Raw genomic sequence first — 16,387 nt, forward strand, 5'->3', positions numbered from 1 at the left:
AGAAAAACTACAACTACTTGCTAATTTAAAAAAAACAGGCCTGAAACCCTTTCTAAATACTGTTGACATCTAGTGGATGTCCATCATAGGAACTGCAGTCTGGGAGGAATTCCTTTGAATATCCCAGACTAGCGTTGAACTAGGAGCTGGTCTCCCATCCAGAGACTGACCAGGACCAAATCTGCTTAGCTTCAGAGGCAAGCCAGCAAAGGGATGCAGGATGGTATGCTGTTGGCTATTGTTATGGTAGCTGGTTTAGAGGCAACAGTACCATCAGTGCACTGAGGAGTGGCGCCTGTCTCTCGTAGATGTTTGATTTCTTGATAGAGTTTTTGAGACCAGTGTGAAGTGTACACTCTGAGAGCTACAGTAGGGTGACTTTGACCTCTCTTCAGTTGCGTTCAGTCAGCCACACTGGTAGAATGGAGGGCATTGACCTCCGCTACTGTACAGAAGAAGGTCATGAGATGGGGCTCGGTCTTTAGAGATGGGTGATATATTAGATTCCCCATTGAATATATACATTACTGTAAAATTGTTTACTGAGATGGAAAAGCAAATTCAATACTGTGTATCTCTATGGGTTTTCGATGTATCAGAGAGATCACAGGGATCAGCTTGCACTGTATTGGCTCTGAGCCTGTATAGGTTGCAGGGCATGTTATCTCATTGGCCTGGTCCTTTGACATAATTATTATCTACCCATGCAGAGATTCACTGAACCTGAAAGCTCCCTTAACCAAGGGCATAGGATCACTAGGGGCCTGAAGTCTCTCTGGAATGATTGTCTGAATCCCAAATGGCACCCTATGTAGTGCACTAGTTTTTACCAGGGACCATAGGGTGCAGCTTCTCTAATTATAACTATTTGTAAAGGATAGACTGTCACAAGCCATGTCCAGAGCCTGTTAGGGGAGGATGATATGGTAATGTTTGTGGAGCGTGGACACAGTCATCACGAGTGAGTACGTCCCAGGGGAGTTCCCCTAGTATAGACTAATTCTGAGGATGGATTGTAGGACTTGTGTTATCAATGTGGTATCCCACATGCTGTGTGTGCTGTCTGTGTGACCTACCCTCTAACTAGTAGACCGCATGTCCTCACAGTGCTCACAGTGTGTGTGCATGCGTGCTAAGTGCTTGGATACTTTGCATGTGTCTTTCTCTGAACATAACACAACCGTTTATGCTGAAATCGTGTTCTTGGGACAACTTGTTTTATGTCAGTGGATGGCAGCCACAGAGGCAGTTAGGGGGAACAGACTGAGAGCCTAAGAGACACCTTTTGGGGGCTGTGAAAATGCATCGTAACTATCAACCATCACTTCAACATTTATGTACCAAACATGAACATGGACTCCCACCAAAATGGGATGTGAATACACCAAAGATACAGCATGTGTCATGAAAAACAGTTAGCAGAGTTTTGAGGATGAAATGGGTTGTGTGTTTGAGCCACTACAGTGTGCTGTGTGCCCTCTATATTCCGGCTCAGGACTTGAGGATGATCTAAGATGAAATGAAAGAACGGTCTGTCCATTCATGTGAGACTGCCTCTGACTTTTATCACCTTATTAAAAAACAGCCCAAACTGCCTGTACTTTATATATACTTGAGTATATATTTGTTTTATTTACATAGACAGCATTCTCTGTCCAGTTGTCCTTTGATCTAAGTTCAGTGAGGGGAATAGAGAAGGTAGATAGGCATGAAATTATGTTTGGAAGGAACTATTTGGCAGTCATGAGTGCTAGGCTTCCTTCATGATGAGATGCGATGTGGGCCTGGCTCAAACGAAACATGCTCCATGAGTGCCAGGTACCCTGCACTATTTGAATAATGCAACTGTACATCAAAGCATATGCCGGAGAGAAAAAGGGAATATTTCCATGTATATATTATGCATAGCATGAAATGAAGTGCTGTGGAAATGTAAGGGGAGAGGAGTGGGATGAGGGTGTGGGTGAGGGATAAGGGGAATGGGGCGTAAGGAATGGTTGGTTACAGAGTGACGAGCATCATTTGCCTGCAGATGTTAATCTAAGACGATTCCGCTTTTTGTCTCTTGTGTTCCACCTTGTCCGACTGTTTAAATTATTTCACAAGTGTTGCGTTTTGGGTGCCAGTTGTCTATGTTGACTGGTAACACCTTTGTAAAGTCAATGGGGGACAGAATACAAAAGAAGATCATTCCAAGACTTTTATGACATGAGTCTCTTTCTTTTTTTGTTGTCAGCATTGATCAGACACATATCAATCTTCGTGTCAAACCTGAATAGGACGATACATGAATTGTAAATGTCATATGGTTTTATTAGTGTGGTTCCTGTATATTTTAGTGGTGCATTAATATCTGATTTCCTCTTGTGTTTCAGCACGTACGTTGGCACTGGGGAATCTGACCCTCACACCCAGCAATGTCACCGCTGGTGAGTACAGTAGAAGTGTTCCTGTGGTCCCAAAAAGTGTAAGTGTGTATAGCCTGGTGTCGGTTTATGTGTCACTTTTTTGATGCTTTCGCCAAAGATATGATTCACAGTGTGTAACACCAAAGAGCTGCATTCATTTAGATAGAGAGAAAACGGGTGTCCGTCCGGGGCTTTATTTGCATTTTCGGTCAGAATCCGTTTAGTTACATTTTGCTTTTGATTTTTTTGTAAAGAGAATAACGACAAATGTATTGATCATCGTGTTTCAACTTGAATCAAACTATGGACATTTCATTTGTATCAGTCAAAACTATACGAATCAAATCAAACGTTATTGGTCACATACACATATTTAGCAGATATTATTGCAGGTGTAGCGAAATGCTTGTTTTCATACTTCCACCACTCCCCATTGTGGCAAAATTATTAGGTTGGAAATTGCATTGGGACAATTATATTAGACAAAACAACCGTGACATTCTCTTGTGAAGACCAGACGTAAGAGAGAGAACAATGGCTAAACATGGTCTTAACTTGCAATGCTCCATCCCCCTTCCAAACCCCCCACCACGCCACACCACTCCACCAACTGCCAGGATGCCCGGCATCAGAACATTCCAGGCATTCCCGTGATTGGCAGATAGCAGGTTAATTGGCATGTCAGACCCCGCGAACACTGAGTACTAGTAAGTACAACACAACCTACTAATAGCATAAGACATAACACACAGCTGTCTGTGCGGGTCACTACACAGCCCCCCCACCACCACAAAGTCCCTTGTCCCAGGGAACAAACAGAGTTTCTGAACGAACCCGGAGGTCTCCTTTGCCTGCGTGGCCGTGATGGTCACAGAGTGTCCAGATGTGAAACAAGGGGCTCAGTCTGTGGCAGGGGGCTGCCCCTCTGGGGCCCAGGTGATATAGGGGACAAGGATGTGGGAACGGGGAATGTAGTCCGTGGAACCACGCGGTAACACAGGGGGGGAGACTGGGGGAGTGGGCTTTCTGGAGCCTTGTCTGCAGCATCTGGGGGTGGGTGCCTGAAGAATGTCATTGCCAGAGAGGGGAATTGTGGGGGTCCCTGAGGTTTGGGGAGAAGAGGCCCCTCTGTATGGGGCTAACCTGTCCCGGTGCAGTCCCACCTTTCTCCCCCTGGGAGTACGCTGCACCCGGTAAACAACCTCCCCTACCCTCTCCAGGACACTGCTGGGCCCCACCCAGTGGGGCTTCTTGGGGCTTCTGTCTTTCTTTCTTAAGGGGCTGTAGACCTAGACCAGCTCCCCAGCCACAAAGTGCCTTCCCAGGGTGTGCACGTCATAGTTCCTCTCCTGCCTCACACCTGGTGAAGGTGTGGGCTGTATCCAGGCAGTCCTGGAGTCTCCGGGCATAGGCTATCCAGGGGCCAACCAAACGCCATCTCTGCAGGGGTGTGGATCTCTCTCCCAAGCATGAGGAGGGCAGGCGTGCAGGAGGTGGAGTCTTGGACAGCGGAGCGGCATGCCATGAGGACCATAAGCAGGTGCTTGTCCCAGTCACGCTGGTGTTTGGCACTGACGATGACCAGTTGCTGTCCAAGTGTTTTGTTGAAGCGTTCCACAAGGCCATCACTTTGAGGATGGAGAGGTAGTAGTGCGGTTCTTGTGCATACCCAGCCTCTCACACATGGTGACTCAAAGTTTCTGCCTTGGTCGCTGTGGATGGACTCCGCAGCTCAAAACCTGCTGAACATCCCCGCTGTCAGGGCGTCAACAATGGTTTCTGTCTCCTGGTGAGGCAGAGCATAGGCTCCGGGCCATTTTGTGAAATAGTTCATGGCTGTGAACACCCAGAGGTTTCCACTGTCTGTGGTGGGGAACGGCCCAACTACATCCACTCCCACCCTCTCCATGGGAGCCCAAACTGGGATCTGTTGGGTGAGAGCGGCCTGGAGGGTCCTTTCTTACTGTGCAGTTGTCACAGCAGCTGCAAAAATCCTCCACGTCCCTTGTGCTGCCCCCAGTAAAAGCTCTGGCGAAGGCAGTGGAGTGTTTATGTGATCCCAAAGTGTCCAGTCCCCCCCCCAGCCTCCCGCAATGCTTTTGGGACCACCACCCGTCCCTGCTTCCGTCCCCATTCAGCCACGTCGACACTCTGCAACTCACAGCAGACAGGCCCATTAGCCCGACACACTGTGGCACAGACCCCCTTCCCTGCACACAGCTCTCTGTCACGGCCCTCTCTCCGCTCACAGTGGCGGCTCCGTCTGCAGTACAGGGCTGATGAGACATGGGGTTGGAGTGGCATGCCCTTGCACTGTGCAACACTGCGAAGTTGTATGGCTAAAACTCCCCCAACCAGCATTAAAGGCCTCCTCACAGTCCACTGTCCAAGTGAAGGCCTTGTTATTCGGTAGCAGGTGGTTCAGGAAGCAGCAACGCTTGAGAAGCCCCGTACAAACCTCCCGAGGCCAGGCCCAGGAAGCTCTTCAGCTGATGCTGGTCGGTGGGGGTGGGCCAGTCTCGGACAGCCCCCACCATGTCCTCCATGGTGCTGATACCCTCCTTCCCCACTCGGTGGCCCAAGAAGGACACCTATCTCCTGATGAAGTGGCAGATCTTGGGTTGGAGCTTCAGGCCTGTGGCAGCCACCCTCTGCAGTACACGTCGTAGCACCCCGAGGGCTGATTGGAAGGAGCTGCCATGTGCGAGAATGTCGTCGAGTTATACCAGACACTGCTGTCGGGGGATTCCATCCAGCACGCTGTTCATCAAACACTCAAAAGTAGCTGGAGCGTTGCACAGGAAGAAGCACAGGACCTTGAACTGCCAGTGTCCTCTGTTAGTGGAGAATACAGTTTTGTCTCTGGCCTCTGGGGAGAGGGTTACTTGCCAGTAGCCACTGCGGAGGTCTATTGAGGAGAACCAGGAGGACCCCCTAACCAGGTCCAGCGACTCATTGATACGTGGTATGGGGCTTGCACCCCTTCTTAGGAACCATGATGACTGGCGCCGCCCAGGGGCTGTCTAAGGGCTCGATGAAGTCTGCCCGCTGCATTTCGCCTCCTGGTGTGGCAGCGGGATACGGCGGGGACACATCTTGATGGGCCAAGCATCACTTGTGTCGATCTCTTGCTGCACCAGATGAGTCTGACCCACTTCTTCCTCACTCAGCGCAAAACTGTCTCTGAATTCAAACAGTAACTGCCACAACTGTTCCTGCTGCTCGGGGTCAAGAACAACACAGTTCCTCACCCATATCTCCCTCACTGCAGACAGTGTCCTCTCCTCTCCCATCTGGGGTAGCTTGGCTGGGGGGGGGGCTCACGGAGGGATGTGTCATGGAGGTAGCTGGGGGAATGTAACACACAGCCCGAAGGTGACAGTGGGGCTGGAGAAAAGTCACAGACAGATGTTGGGGGGGACAGCCATGAGTCTCTGCTGCTTTAACTGCTGTAGTAAAGGGGTTGTTGAGTTGTGTGAATGTGACATTAGGGGGGGGGCATGGTGACTGCCCAGTGTGCCCCCATTTAGGTCTCCTGAGATACAAGGTCCCTGCACAACCGCCACCCACACAGGATGACTCATAGTCCCGTCCCCTACTGTCATTATTCCTTCCCTTTCATGTGTGCCAGCTCACCTGTGACTGTGTGGAGCTGCACAGTTATTGGCTCAATCTGAATCCAACCTTGCACAATATACGGCCTCACCAGGGTTACTATGGACCCAGTGTCCACCAGGACAGAGCAGGGCACCCCCTCCACAGTGACAGGGACATGACAAAAGTCCCTAACACAGGTCCGGCCAACCACAACAACAGGCTCCATCCGCCCTCGTCTGCTTCTGGGGGACTTGGATCCTTGCTCCCCCATCTGTGTTGGTGGGATCCTCCTGAAGATGGTGGTGGTTGGGAAAGCGTGCCAGGGGTCCGCACTACCCGGTCTATGAGGACCCTGAGCCGTTTCCCTGAGCTCTGGGGGACATGGGGAAATCCGGCGCAGATGGCCTGGCTGGCCACACCCCCAGCAGACCCTGGGACCAGGGCGTGTGTTTCGTGCCGCCTGTGCCTGTGGCGACACAGCACGAATGAGCTCAGTCATTACAGCCACCCATGCAGGCTATTCCGGCTCTGGACTGCTCTGCCCCGCAGCCCGCACAGTGGGTCTGTCTCCCTGCACCCCCACCAAAGCCACAGCTGAAGCCCCAGCCCACACGAGCTCCCTCTCCAAAGCCATCTCCATCTGCAATGACTCAGCTGGGTCTGTATGCGCAGCTCTGTAGGAGAAAGCGGCTGGATGAACTGGTCCTGTGCTAGCTCGCTCTGCATGGAGGGGAGCATGTGAGCATATGCAGCAGCCCGGCTGTACACACTGTCCAATACGCTTCCTCAGTGCTCCCAGTAAAGCCCCATAATCACGTCTGTCTTCGGGGCAAATCAATATCAAACAGGACAGAGCTTCATCCGTCAGGCATAAAGCCAACTGCAGTGCCCTTTCTTCATTCAACCACCCCCTAAATGAGTTAACAGTCCAAACTGAGCATGAAAAGCTTCCCAATCCGCCTCACCAGAATACTTCCATGTTTGTTTACATCCTGAGCCCCAGATTCCTCTTCCCTCTTCCTCTTCCCTCTTCCCACCTCTTCCCGTCCGCCCACCAGAATCCTCACGAAGCACAGTCGACGAAGTGCTCATGCCCGCTTTAGCCGACATCATTCTAGCGGTCTCCCTCAAGCGGCCTCTGTGCTCCGATGCCCTGGTGATCTCCTTAGCCAGATCCCCCGACGTCCATGCACATGCACCTCCTTGGCCATAGTCGTCCCCTACCTCCCCCTTCACTTTCGGGATCCCTCAAAGCATTTTCAACCCCCGATGTCACGTACGTTAGCTAGCTACGGTAGTCAGCTAGCGAAGTGGCTAACTCTTATCTCCATTTTTACTTCTGACACCAATGTAATGACCTGGCTAGATCATACATGAGCATTTGTCCAGACCGAGGATTGAGATTACGAATTTACGGTTACTGTTTGGCCATAGCCCACGCCAAATAAATTAAAGCTACCCTATAAAACAACCGTGACATTCTCTTGTGAAGACCAGACGTAAGAGAGAGAACAATGGCTAAACATGGTCTTAACTTGCAATGCTCCATCCCCTTGCTAACCCCCCCCATCCAAACACTCCACTACACCATCCACCAGGATGCCCGGCATCAGAACATTTCAGGCATTCCTGTGATTGGCAGATAGCAGGTTGATTGGCATGTTGGACCCTGGGTACAGGTAAGTACAACACGACCAACTAATAGCAATACACATTATACACACAGCCTGTGCTGGTCACTACAAAACATTTGACCCCCCTCCGTGAAATTAAGGGGAGGATTTTCTCTAAGCCAATCGCTATGCATCAGGGGCTTTTCTTTGGCAGCCCATGATGCATAGCTGCCTGCAGTTGTAAAAATTGTGCAGGACAAATTACAGTCCCCTTTGTTTGATTAATAAGTAACACATTTTTCTCCCACAGCCCGGAGTAATGTTATCAGCTATATGAGGGCTGCCTGCTTGCCTCCTCCAATCTGACATGCTCTAATTAGTTTTAAACTGCCTGCAGCTTCCCAACTTTGCGTTTTATCCCCGTTTTAGTTTATCAGAATCGTGTTTGGGGTTGTGCTAGGTTTTCAAATCCCTCCAGCGTCTCTACCTCTGTCATTTACATAGTGAGGATTGGATGTCTTCACTGAAGTTTTAAATCTTTGGGGAGAAAAAAAAACATTGGAAAGTCTTCTCCCCTTACGACTCATCGAATCACTAGCATATGTAGTCCGACAACGCTAAATGTACCCAGACAGACACCTCCTATTTTGCTTATGTGTTCCCTTCTCTTACTCCAATCTATTTATCCATCCATCACCCTTTACGGAAAAACCACATCATTTCATGTGAGATTTCACATGTGAAATCATGTTTTTGGAACACTTTACATGTAATGAAAGTTCACATCAAGTTTCACATGTGGATTTTCACATGTGATCACATATCCTTTCACATGTGAAATCATCTGGTTTTGGAACACTTCACATGCGATGGTGCTTGTGCTTGTGCTTGTTATCCCATGGGACGAGCTACAATTTAGCGTGCGTTCACATGCAAGTAAATCTACGCTTTCCATTGGCTGATACGCATTTTGTGTGTGAGAACCCATTTCACTTTAAATGCATGCTTATGTTTGTAAGTATGACCCAAGTCCCTGTAAGGTATATTTGTTACCCAGAAGATGCCTACTGGATAACTTATTTGTATTGCTTTTAATCTTTTTAAATTCATTTATCTTATTAACACTTTGTTCTAGCTAGCTATTTATGTAGGTAGCTATCAAGTAAACGCAATGATAATAGCGTATTTGTATTGCTTTTAATCTTTTTAAATTCATTTATCTTATTAACACTTTGTTCTAGCTAGCTATTTGTGTATGTAGCTATCAAGTAAACGCAATGATAATGCGTATCTCACATGTTGTTTCACGTTTTAAGCATTTTCACATTTGAAAATCAAATTTGCAGTTCCACGTGAAAATCTACCTCTCACATGTTTAATTGCATTTTCACAAGGGAAAAGCGTTCACGTGTGAAAATCGAATTTGCCGTTTTACATTTATTGTCACATTTATTCCACGAGGTCATGTCTTCACATGTGTAGTTTTGTTGTTGGTATGATCCTCATGGAAGGTCGCTGTGAGGTGTTAATCCCTTTATCTCCAGGTACAGGTTTGCTCCTGTAAGCATGTTTTCCACTAGAGTGTTGTCGCGAGCATGTTAACACAGATGTTGCTCGTACGTCAGTGGCTCGCGGGTCCATAGACAGCCACACAGATTGTGACTCACCTCTTCTGTGTATATCGCATCTGCTTATTTTCCATGAATCGGAAATATTAGATTATTTTATCATGGTTTCATCTTTATGCACAGGCATTGCAGGAATGAACAAACATCACAGGGGAAAACTGTCACCTAACCCTGACTGTAAATCGCTCTGCATAAGAGTTTATGCTAAATCACCAAAATGGAAATGGAAAAGACCCTAAAGGGAGGCAGAGACCTGAGATGTACGCATGGTTATTGCTGGGATGATCTAAATACAACAAAAATCTAACCCGGTCACCTCCCAGGTCACCTCCCACTATGTATCCAATGTTCCGGCTTAACACGTAATGTCTGTGCGTAATAGAATGTCAGATTGTCATAGAGAAACTGCCTGCATCACTGCCTTCTTCACTTGTTGGCCACATACCCCATATACAAAATAGTGGCTAGCAAGATGGAGATCAATGAGTGCATTTCGCAAGTGGCTAGTTTGCGTCAACTACCTTCACTAAAACAACTGCTGGCGTAGCAAGCCAGCTTCCCGGATTCTCCTCTTCACTGTTGACGTTGAGCCTGGTGTTTTGCGGGGTACTATTTAATGAAGCTGCCAGTTGAGGACTTGCGAGGCGTCTGTTTCTCAAACTAGACACTCTAATATACTTATCCTCTTGCTCAGTTGTGCACCGGGGCCTCCCACTCCCATTTCTATTCTGGTTAGAGACAGTTTGCACTGTTCTGTGAAGGGAGTAGTACACAGAGCTGTATGAGATCTTCAGTTTCTTGCCAATTTCTCACATGGAATAGCCTTCAATTCTCAGAACAAGAATAGACTAACGAGTTTCAGAAAAAAGTCCTTTGTTTCTGGCCATTTTGAGCCTGTAATCGAACCCACAGATGCTGATGCTCCAGATACTCAACTAGTCTAAAGAATGCCAGTTTTATTTCTTCTTTAACCAGACAATAGTTTTCAGCTGTGCTAACATAATTGCAAAAGGATTTTCTAGTTATCAATTAGCCTTTTAAAATTATAAACTTGGATTAGCTAACACAACTTGCCATTGGAACACAGGAGTGATGGTTGCTGATAATGGGCCTCTGTACGCCTATGTAGATATTCCATTAAAAATTAATACTTTTCATTTAACCAGGCAAGTCAGTTAAGAATAAATTCTTATTTACAATGATGGCCAAAGAACAGCAGGTTAACTGCCTTGTTCAGGGGAATAACAACAGAGCTTTACTTTGTCAGTTCGGGGATTCGATCTAGCAACCTTTAGGTTACTGGTCCAACGCTCTAACCACTAGGATACCTGCCGCCCCAATCAGCCATTTCCAGCTAGAAAAATCTGCCGTTTCCAGCTACAACAGTAATTTACAACATTAACACTGTCTACACTGTATTTCGGATCAAGCTGATGTTAATTTAATGGACAAAAAAAATTGCTTTTCTTTCAAAAGCAAGTACATTTCTAAGTGACCCCAAACTTTTGAATGGTAGTGTACATTACTGCATAGTAACTGTAAACCTAGTTTGCACTTTGCACAGTTCAAGTATTTGTAAACAAACTTTCAATCAACATTATTCACGTTATTTTAGGCATTTATAGATTGAGGGGTAGTCTAAACAAACCAATGAGTTTCTACTGTTTAGCACAACTTCATATAAGAGGGATGGAAATGTCAACTGCAGTGGGTAAACATGGTACAACTTTCCAAAATGTACAATGTTCAAACATGAGAAAAGTTAGGGGTTGTTATAATTGAAAACAGCTGGACATGCCCTGGGGCTGTAGCTCCGTTGATGACTGGTGCCATAGTAATGACCTCTGTGACCATGTGTGTGTGGTCGACCCTACTGTCGCCAGGGCCAGTAACCTGTAAGCACTGCTAGGCAGGTTACGGTGGTCATGTCCTGTTCTTTGTTTACCATTCTCGCTCTGTTAGACAGCTGTGACACTACGCTCTTTAACCTCTGTCTTTTTTCTCTTGTCTTTCTCTCCCTTTTATTCATTTTGTGATACCCTTCTCTGTGTCTGTCTCTCTATCTCCCTCCATCCTTTCTCTGTTGCTCAGGCCTGTTCTGTAACATGTCCATCGATCCCATCGGTACCTGCTGGCCCAAGAGCACCGCAGGGGAGTGGGTGTTACGGCCATGTCCAGAGATGTTCTATGGCGTCAAATACAACACCACCAGTGAGTAGAGCCCCATTGACAATGCTTATTTGTGTGTGTCTGTCAATATCCAAGGTTGTACATTACCAGTCAAATGTTTGGACACACCTACTCATTCAAGGGTTTTTCTTTATTTTTACTATTTTTAACATTGTACAATAATAGTGAAGTCATCAAAATTATGAAAGAACACATATGGAATCAGGTAGTAACCAAAACCAGTTAAACAAATCAAAATATATTTTAGATTCTTTAAAGTAGCCACCCTTTGCCTTGATGACAACTTTGCACACTCTTGGCATTCTCTCAACCAGTTTCACATGGAATGCTTTTCCAACAGTCTTGAAGGAGTTCCCACATATACTGAGCACTTGTTGACTGCTTTTCTTTCACTCTGCGGTCCTACTCATCCCAAACCATATCAATTCTGTTGAGGTTGGGTGATTGTGGAGGCCAGGTCATCTGATGCAGCACTCTCCTTCTTGGTCAAATAGCCCTTACACTGCCTGGAGGTGTGTTGGGTCATTGTCCTGTTGAAAAACAAATGATAGCCCCACTAAGCGCAAACCAGATGGCTTGGCGGATCGCTGCAGAAGGCTGTGGCTTAAATGAGAAAATATTACAAGACAGTGTTACCAGCAAAGCACCCCCACACCTCCTGCTCCATGCTTCACGGTGGGAACCACACATGCGGAGGTCATCCGTTCACCTACTCTGCGTCTCACAAAGTCATGGCTGTTGGAGCCAAAATAATCTCAAATTTGGAAGACAGATTTCCACCGGTCTAATTGCACCGGTCCATTGCTCGTGTTTCTTGGCCCAAGCAAGTCTCTCCTTATTGGTGTCCTTTAGTAGTAGTCTCTTTGCAGCAATTCGACCATGAAGGCCTGATTCACGCAGTCTCCTCTGAAAAGTTGATATTGAGATGTATCTGTTACTGTCACGCCCTGGTCTAAGTATTTTGTGTTTTTCTTCATGTATTGGGTCAGGCCAGGGTGTGGCATGGAGATTTTGTATTGTGGTGTGTTTTGTCTTAGGGTTTTGGTGTGTATGTATTTGGGATTGTAGCTAGTGGGGTTATCTAGCAAAGTCTATGGCTGTCTGGAGTGGTTCTCAATCAGAGGCAGGTGCTTATCGTTGTCTCTGATTGGGAACCATATTTAGGCAGCCATATTCTTTGAGTTTTCGTGGGTGATTGTCTTGAGTGTCTTGATGTCCTTAGTCTGTGTTAGTTTGCACCAGTTAAGGCTGTTTCGGTTTTCACTACGTTTATTGTTTTGTAGAGTTTGTGTTTTGGATTCGTGTTACGTTGTGTGATTAAACATGGATCGCAATATACACGCTGCAGTTTGGTCCGACTCTCCTTCACCACATGAAAACCGTGACAGTTACTAAGACTTTGTGAAGCATTTATTTTGGCTGCAATTTCTGAGGTGCAGTTAACTCTAATGAACATATCCTCTGCAGCAGAGGTAACTCTGGGTCTTTCTTTCCTGTGGCCGTCCTCATGAAAGACAGTTTCATCATAGTGCTTGATGGTTTTTGCGACTGCAATCTTCCGGATTGACTGACCTTCATTGTGATGTGGTGAGGTTGGACCCAGGTGCAGAGAAGAGACCAGACGAGAAATCAGTGGTTAAGGATAAACATACATTATTTACTGAGAAACAGCCGCAGGATTACAGTACACTGGAAAAAACCACAAACACTAAGTCTTGAAAACTCACCCAGGAAACAAATGCACAGCTTAAACAAATCAAGCTTCTGCAAAGGAAACCAGAAAACAACTATTTTAACAGGGAAATCATAATGAGTAATTGGACGCACCTGTCATTAATGTCTCTCGGACGGTCTCTGCCACCCTCTTGTGAAAGGTGGCATTACCCTCCCTTCTAGTAGCGGCTCCATCCGCAGAGCCAGGGCGACCACCACGTAGTTAGTTGAAGTCCTGAAAAGTCACGGTTCCAAGATGTCCCCGGGCAGGCGCCCACGCCCCCTCCTGGGGACCGTAGCCCTCACAGTCTACCAGGTACTGCAGGGTGCCTCGGGCCCGAACCAAAACTGACATTCAACAGTCCAGTGCACGTGTTTGGAGTGTGTTATGAGCATATTCCACCCAGACGAGGAACTTGCTCCAGTTGCTGGCCTGAGTGGAGACGAAACAGGGGAATAACTTATCCAGCTCTTGGTTGGCCATTAGACTGTAGGTGGAACCCCGAGGAGAGACTCACCGACGCTCCCAACAGAGAGCAAAATGCCTTCCAATAACGTGCGATGAACTGGGGCCCCACAATCTGAGACAATGTCCTGGGAAAGTCCGTGTTGCTGAAAGACATGGGTAATCACGAGATCAGTGGTCTCCTTCGCTGAGGTCAACTTGGGTAAGGCGATGAAATGGGCTCCCTTTGAGAAACGATCGACGACCACCAGGATAGTGGTGCAGTGCCATTGTATTTTATTTGTCCTTTTTTTGTATCATATTTCTCCCCAAAGGTCTATTTTTTGTTTTGAATTCACCCGGAGGGAATTGGTAGTGTTTTTTTTTTAAAGAAGAAAACCAGTTAGTGATGGGCACGACAAACAGAAGGGGGTACATTATGTATGCCAATGCTCCACCTTTTAGCAAAATATATATCCACCTCTGGTTGTGTTTCTTTCAGTAGGTAGGGGGTAAGAGGAGGACTGACTGGAAAAAAACATCCAGAGTTCTGAATATCCTTTAGTCCTACTTTCAGGCTACACCTTCACAGATTGTTATCTGAATATTGTCAAGGCATCAAAGCGGTACAGAAACAAATGCAATAGAAAGATGAGCCATGAATATTAATGCCTATATTCAATTCAATATGATTCGGGCTGTTGGCCATGGGATATTTTATGACGGCTCCTGTAAAGGTTTGAGCTCGCATGTTCAGTTGGTTACTAAAGCGGACTGTTCACTAATTTCCCCTGTCATTATCCGTTTTCAGGGAGAAACACACTCAAGAAGTAAACGTAAACTGCAGTAACAGATACCCCTCTCTCTCTCTCTGAAAAATATTGTGGGAGCCCTCCCAAAAAGCTTGTGAACTTGAAGCTTCAATCTCAGGGCTCAGAGAACCAGTTGGCTTCCACACACAACCCCACACAGCACAGGATGAAACCAATTAAGACCAATGTGTTACTTTCTGTGAGAGCTATGATGGTCTCTCTCTCTCCCTCTCTCTCTCTCGCTCGCTCTCTCACCAACAACAAAATCTGTTTTATTCATTTACAAAGTAAGATTTGGTAAACTCTTGAGACATCAATGTGGATAGTTTATGTAGCTGATGCTAGTTTGAAAGAGGACTGTCAATTTTTTTTTTCACGTAGCTCCCATTCCAACAATAATCAACTATCACTATCAGAAACAAGCTTATCCTCCTTTTCTCAGAGGGTCAATGTGTGCTTCTCTGAAAATGATCAGTAGAGTTAAATTAATACTAGTGTTGTGTGGATGCACCCATTAAATAAATGAAAGTCTTCTGATTCTGTAGATAAAAAATGTTGATGATTTTTTAATTGCTGGAGTAAGTGCTTAGGCACACACAAGTGACGATGGCAAAGTGGAGGCCACACAAAACTACCCGCAGTACCACTATAGGACCAATTACTCTTGCTCTGTCCTCTTAGGCCCTAGGAAATTGACGAAAAGCCATGTTAACTAGTTAATACACCACTCTAGAAGGCTACATTACAATATGAGAAACACAGCACTCTAGAAGGCTACATTACAATATGAGAAACACACCACTCTAGAAGGCTACATTACATTTTGAGAAACACACCACTTTAGAAGATTACATTACAATATGAGAAACACACCACTCTAGAAGATTACATTACATTTAGAGAAACACACCACTTTAGAAGATTACATTATAATATGAGAAACACACCACTCTAGAAGGCTACATTACAATATGAGAAACACACCACTCTAGAATGTTACATTAAAAGATGAGAAACACACCACTCTAGAATGTTACATTAAAAGATGAGAAACACACCACTCTAAAAGGTTACATTACAATATAAGAAACACACCACTCTAGAAGGCTACATTACAATATGAGAAACACACCACTCTAGAAGGTTACATTACAATATAATAAACACACCGCTCTAGAAGGTTACATTACAATATAAGAAACACACCACTCTAGAAGGATACATTACAATATGAGAAATACACCACTCTAGAAGGTTACATTACAATATAAGAAACACACCACTCTAGAAGGTTACATTACAATATAAGAAACACACCACTCTAGAAGGCTACATTACAATATGAGAAACAGCAAAGTGTCCATCTGGCACAACCTGACCTAAGACATGTGATTTATTGCATGATCTGAGGTATCCTATATATATCCTATTCAGTGATTTAATTTCTCTAGTCCTTCACTTTCATTGTAGAAATTTTAAGAATAATAGTAGAGAGAATGATTTATTTCAGCTTTTTCTTTTTCATCACATTCCCAGTGGGTCAGAGGTTTACATACACTCAATTAGTATTTGGTAGAATTGCCTTTAAATTGTTGAACTTGGGTCAAGCGTTTCGGGTAGCCTTCCACAAGCTTCCCACAATAAGTTGTGTGAATTCTGGCCCATTTCTCCTGACAGCTGGTGTAACTGAGTCAGGTTTGTAGGCCTCCTTGCTCACCCACGCTTTCTCAGTTTTGCCCACACATTTTCTATAGGATTGAGGTCAGGGCTTTGTGATGGCCAATCCAATACCTTGACTTTGTTGTCCTTGCCACAAATTTGGAAGTATGCTTGGGGTCATTGTCCATTTGGAAGACCCATTTGCAACCAAGCTTCAACTTCCTCACTGATGTCCTGAGATGTTGCTTCAATATATCCACATAGTTTTCATCCCTCATGATGTCATCTATTTTGTGAAGTGCACCAGTCCCTCCTGCAGCAA

At 45.8% G+C, this 16,387-nt stretch overlaps 1 protein-coding gene across 1 annotated transcript in view; it reads left to right on the forward strand.

The window, feature by feature from the left end:
• The window catches only part of LOC118365165 (corticotropin-releasing factor receptor 1), a 156,718-nt gene that overhangs the window by 65,795 nt on the left and 74,536 nt on the right, over positions 1-16,387 (forward strand). The window contains exons 3-4 of the mRNA XM_052490700.1: positions 2,376-2,429; positions 11,338-11,457. Coding sequence (XP_052346660.1) covers positions 2,376-2,429; positions 11,338-11,457 — 174 coding nt within the window. The remainder of the gene's footprint in view (positions 1-2,375; positions 2,430-11,337; positions 11,458-16,387) is intronic.

The sequence above is a fragment of the Oncorhynchus keta genome, chromosome 32 (genome assembly GCF_023373465.1).
Source record: "Oncorhynchus keta strain PuntledgeMale-10-30-2019 chromosome 32, Oket_V2, whole genome shotgun sequence".
In the NCBI taxonomy this organism is placed as follows: domain Eukaryota; kingdom Metazoa; phylum Chordata; class Actinopteri; order Salmoniformes; family Salmonidae; genus Oncorhynchus; species Oncorhynchus keta.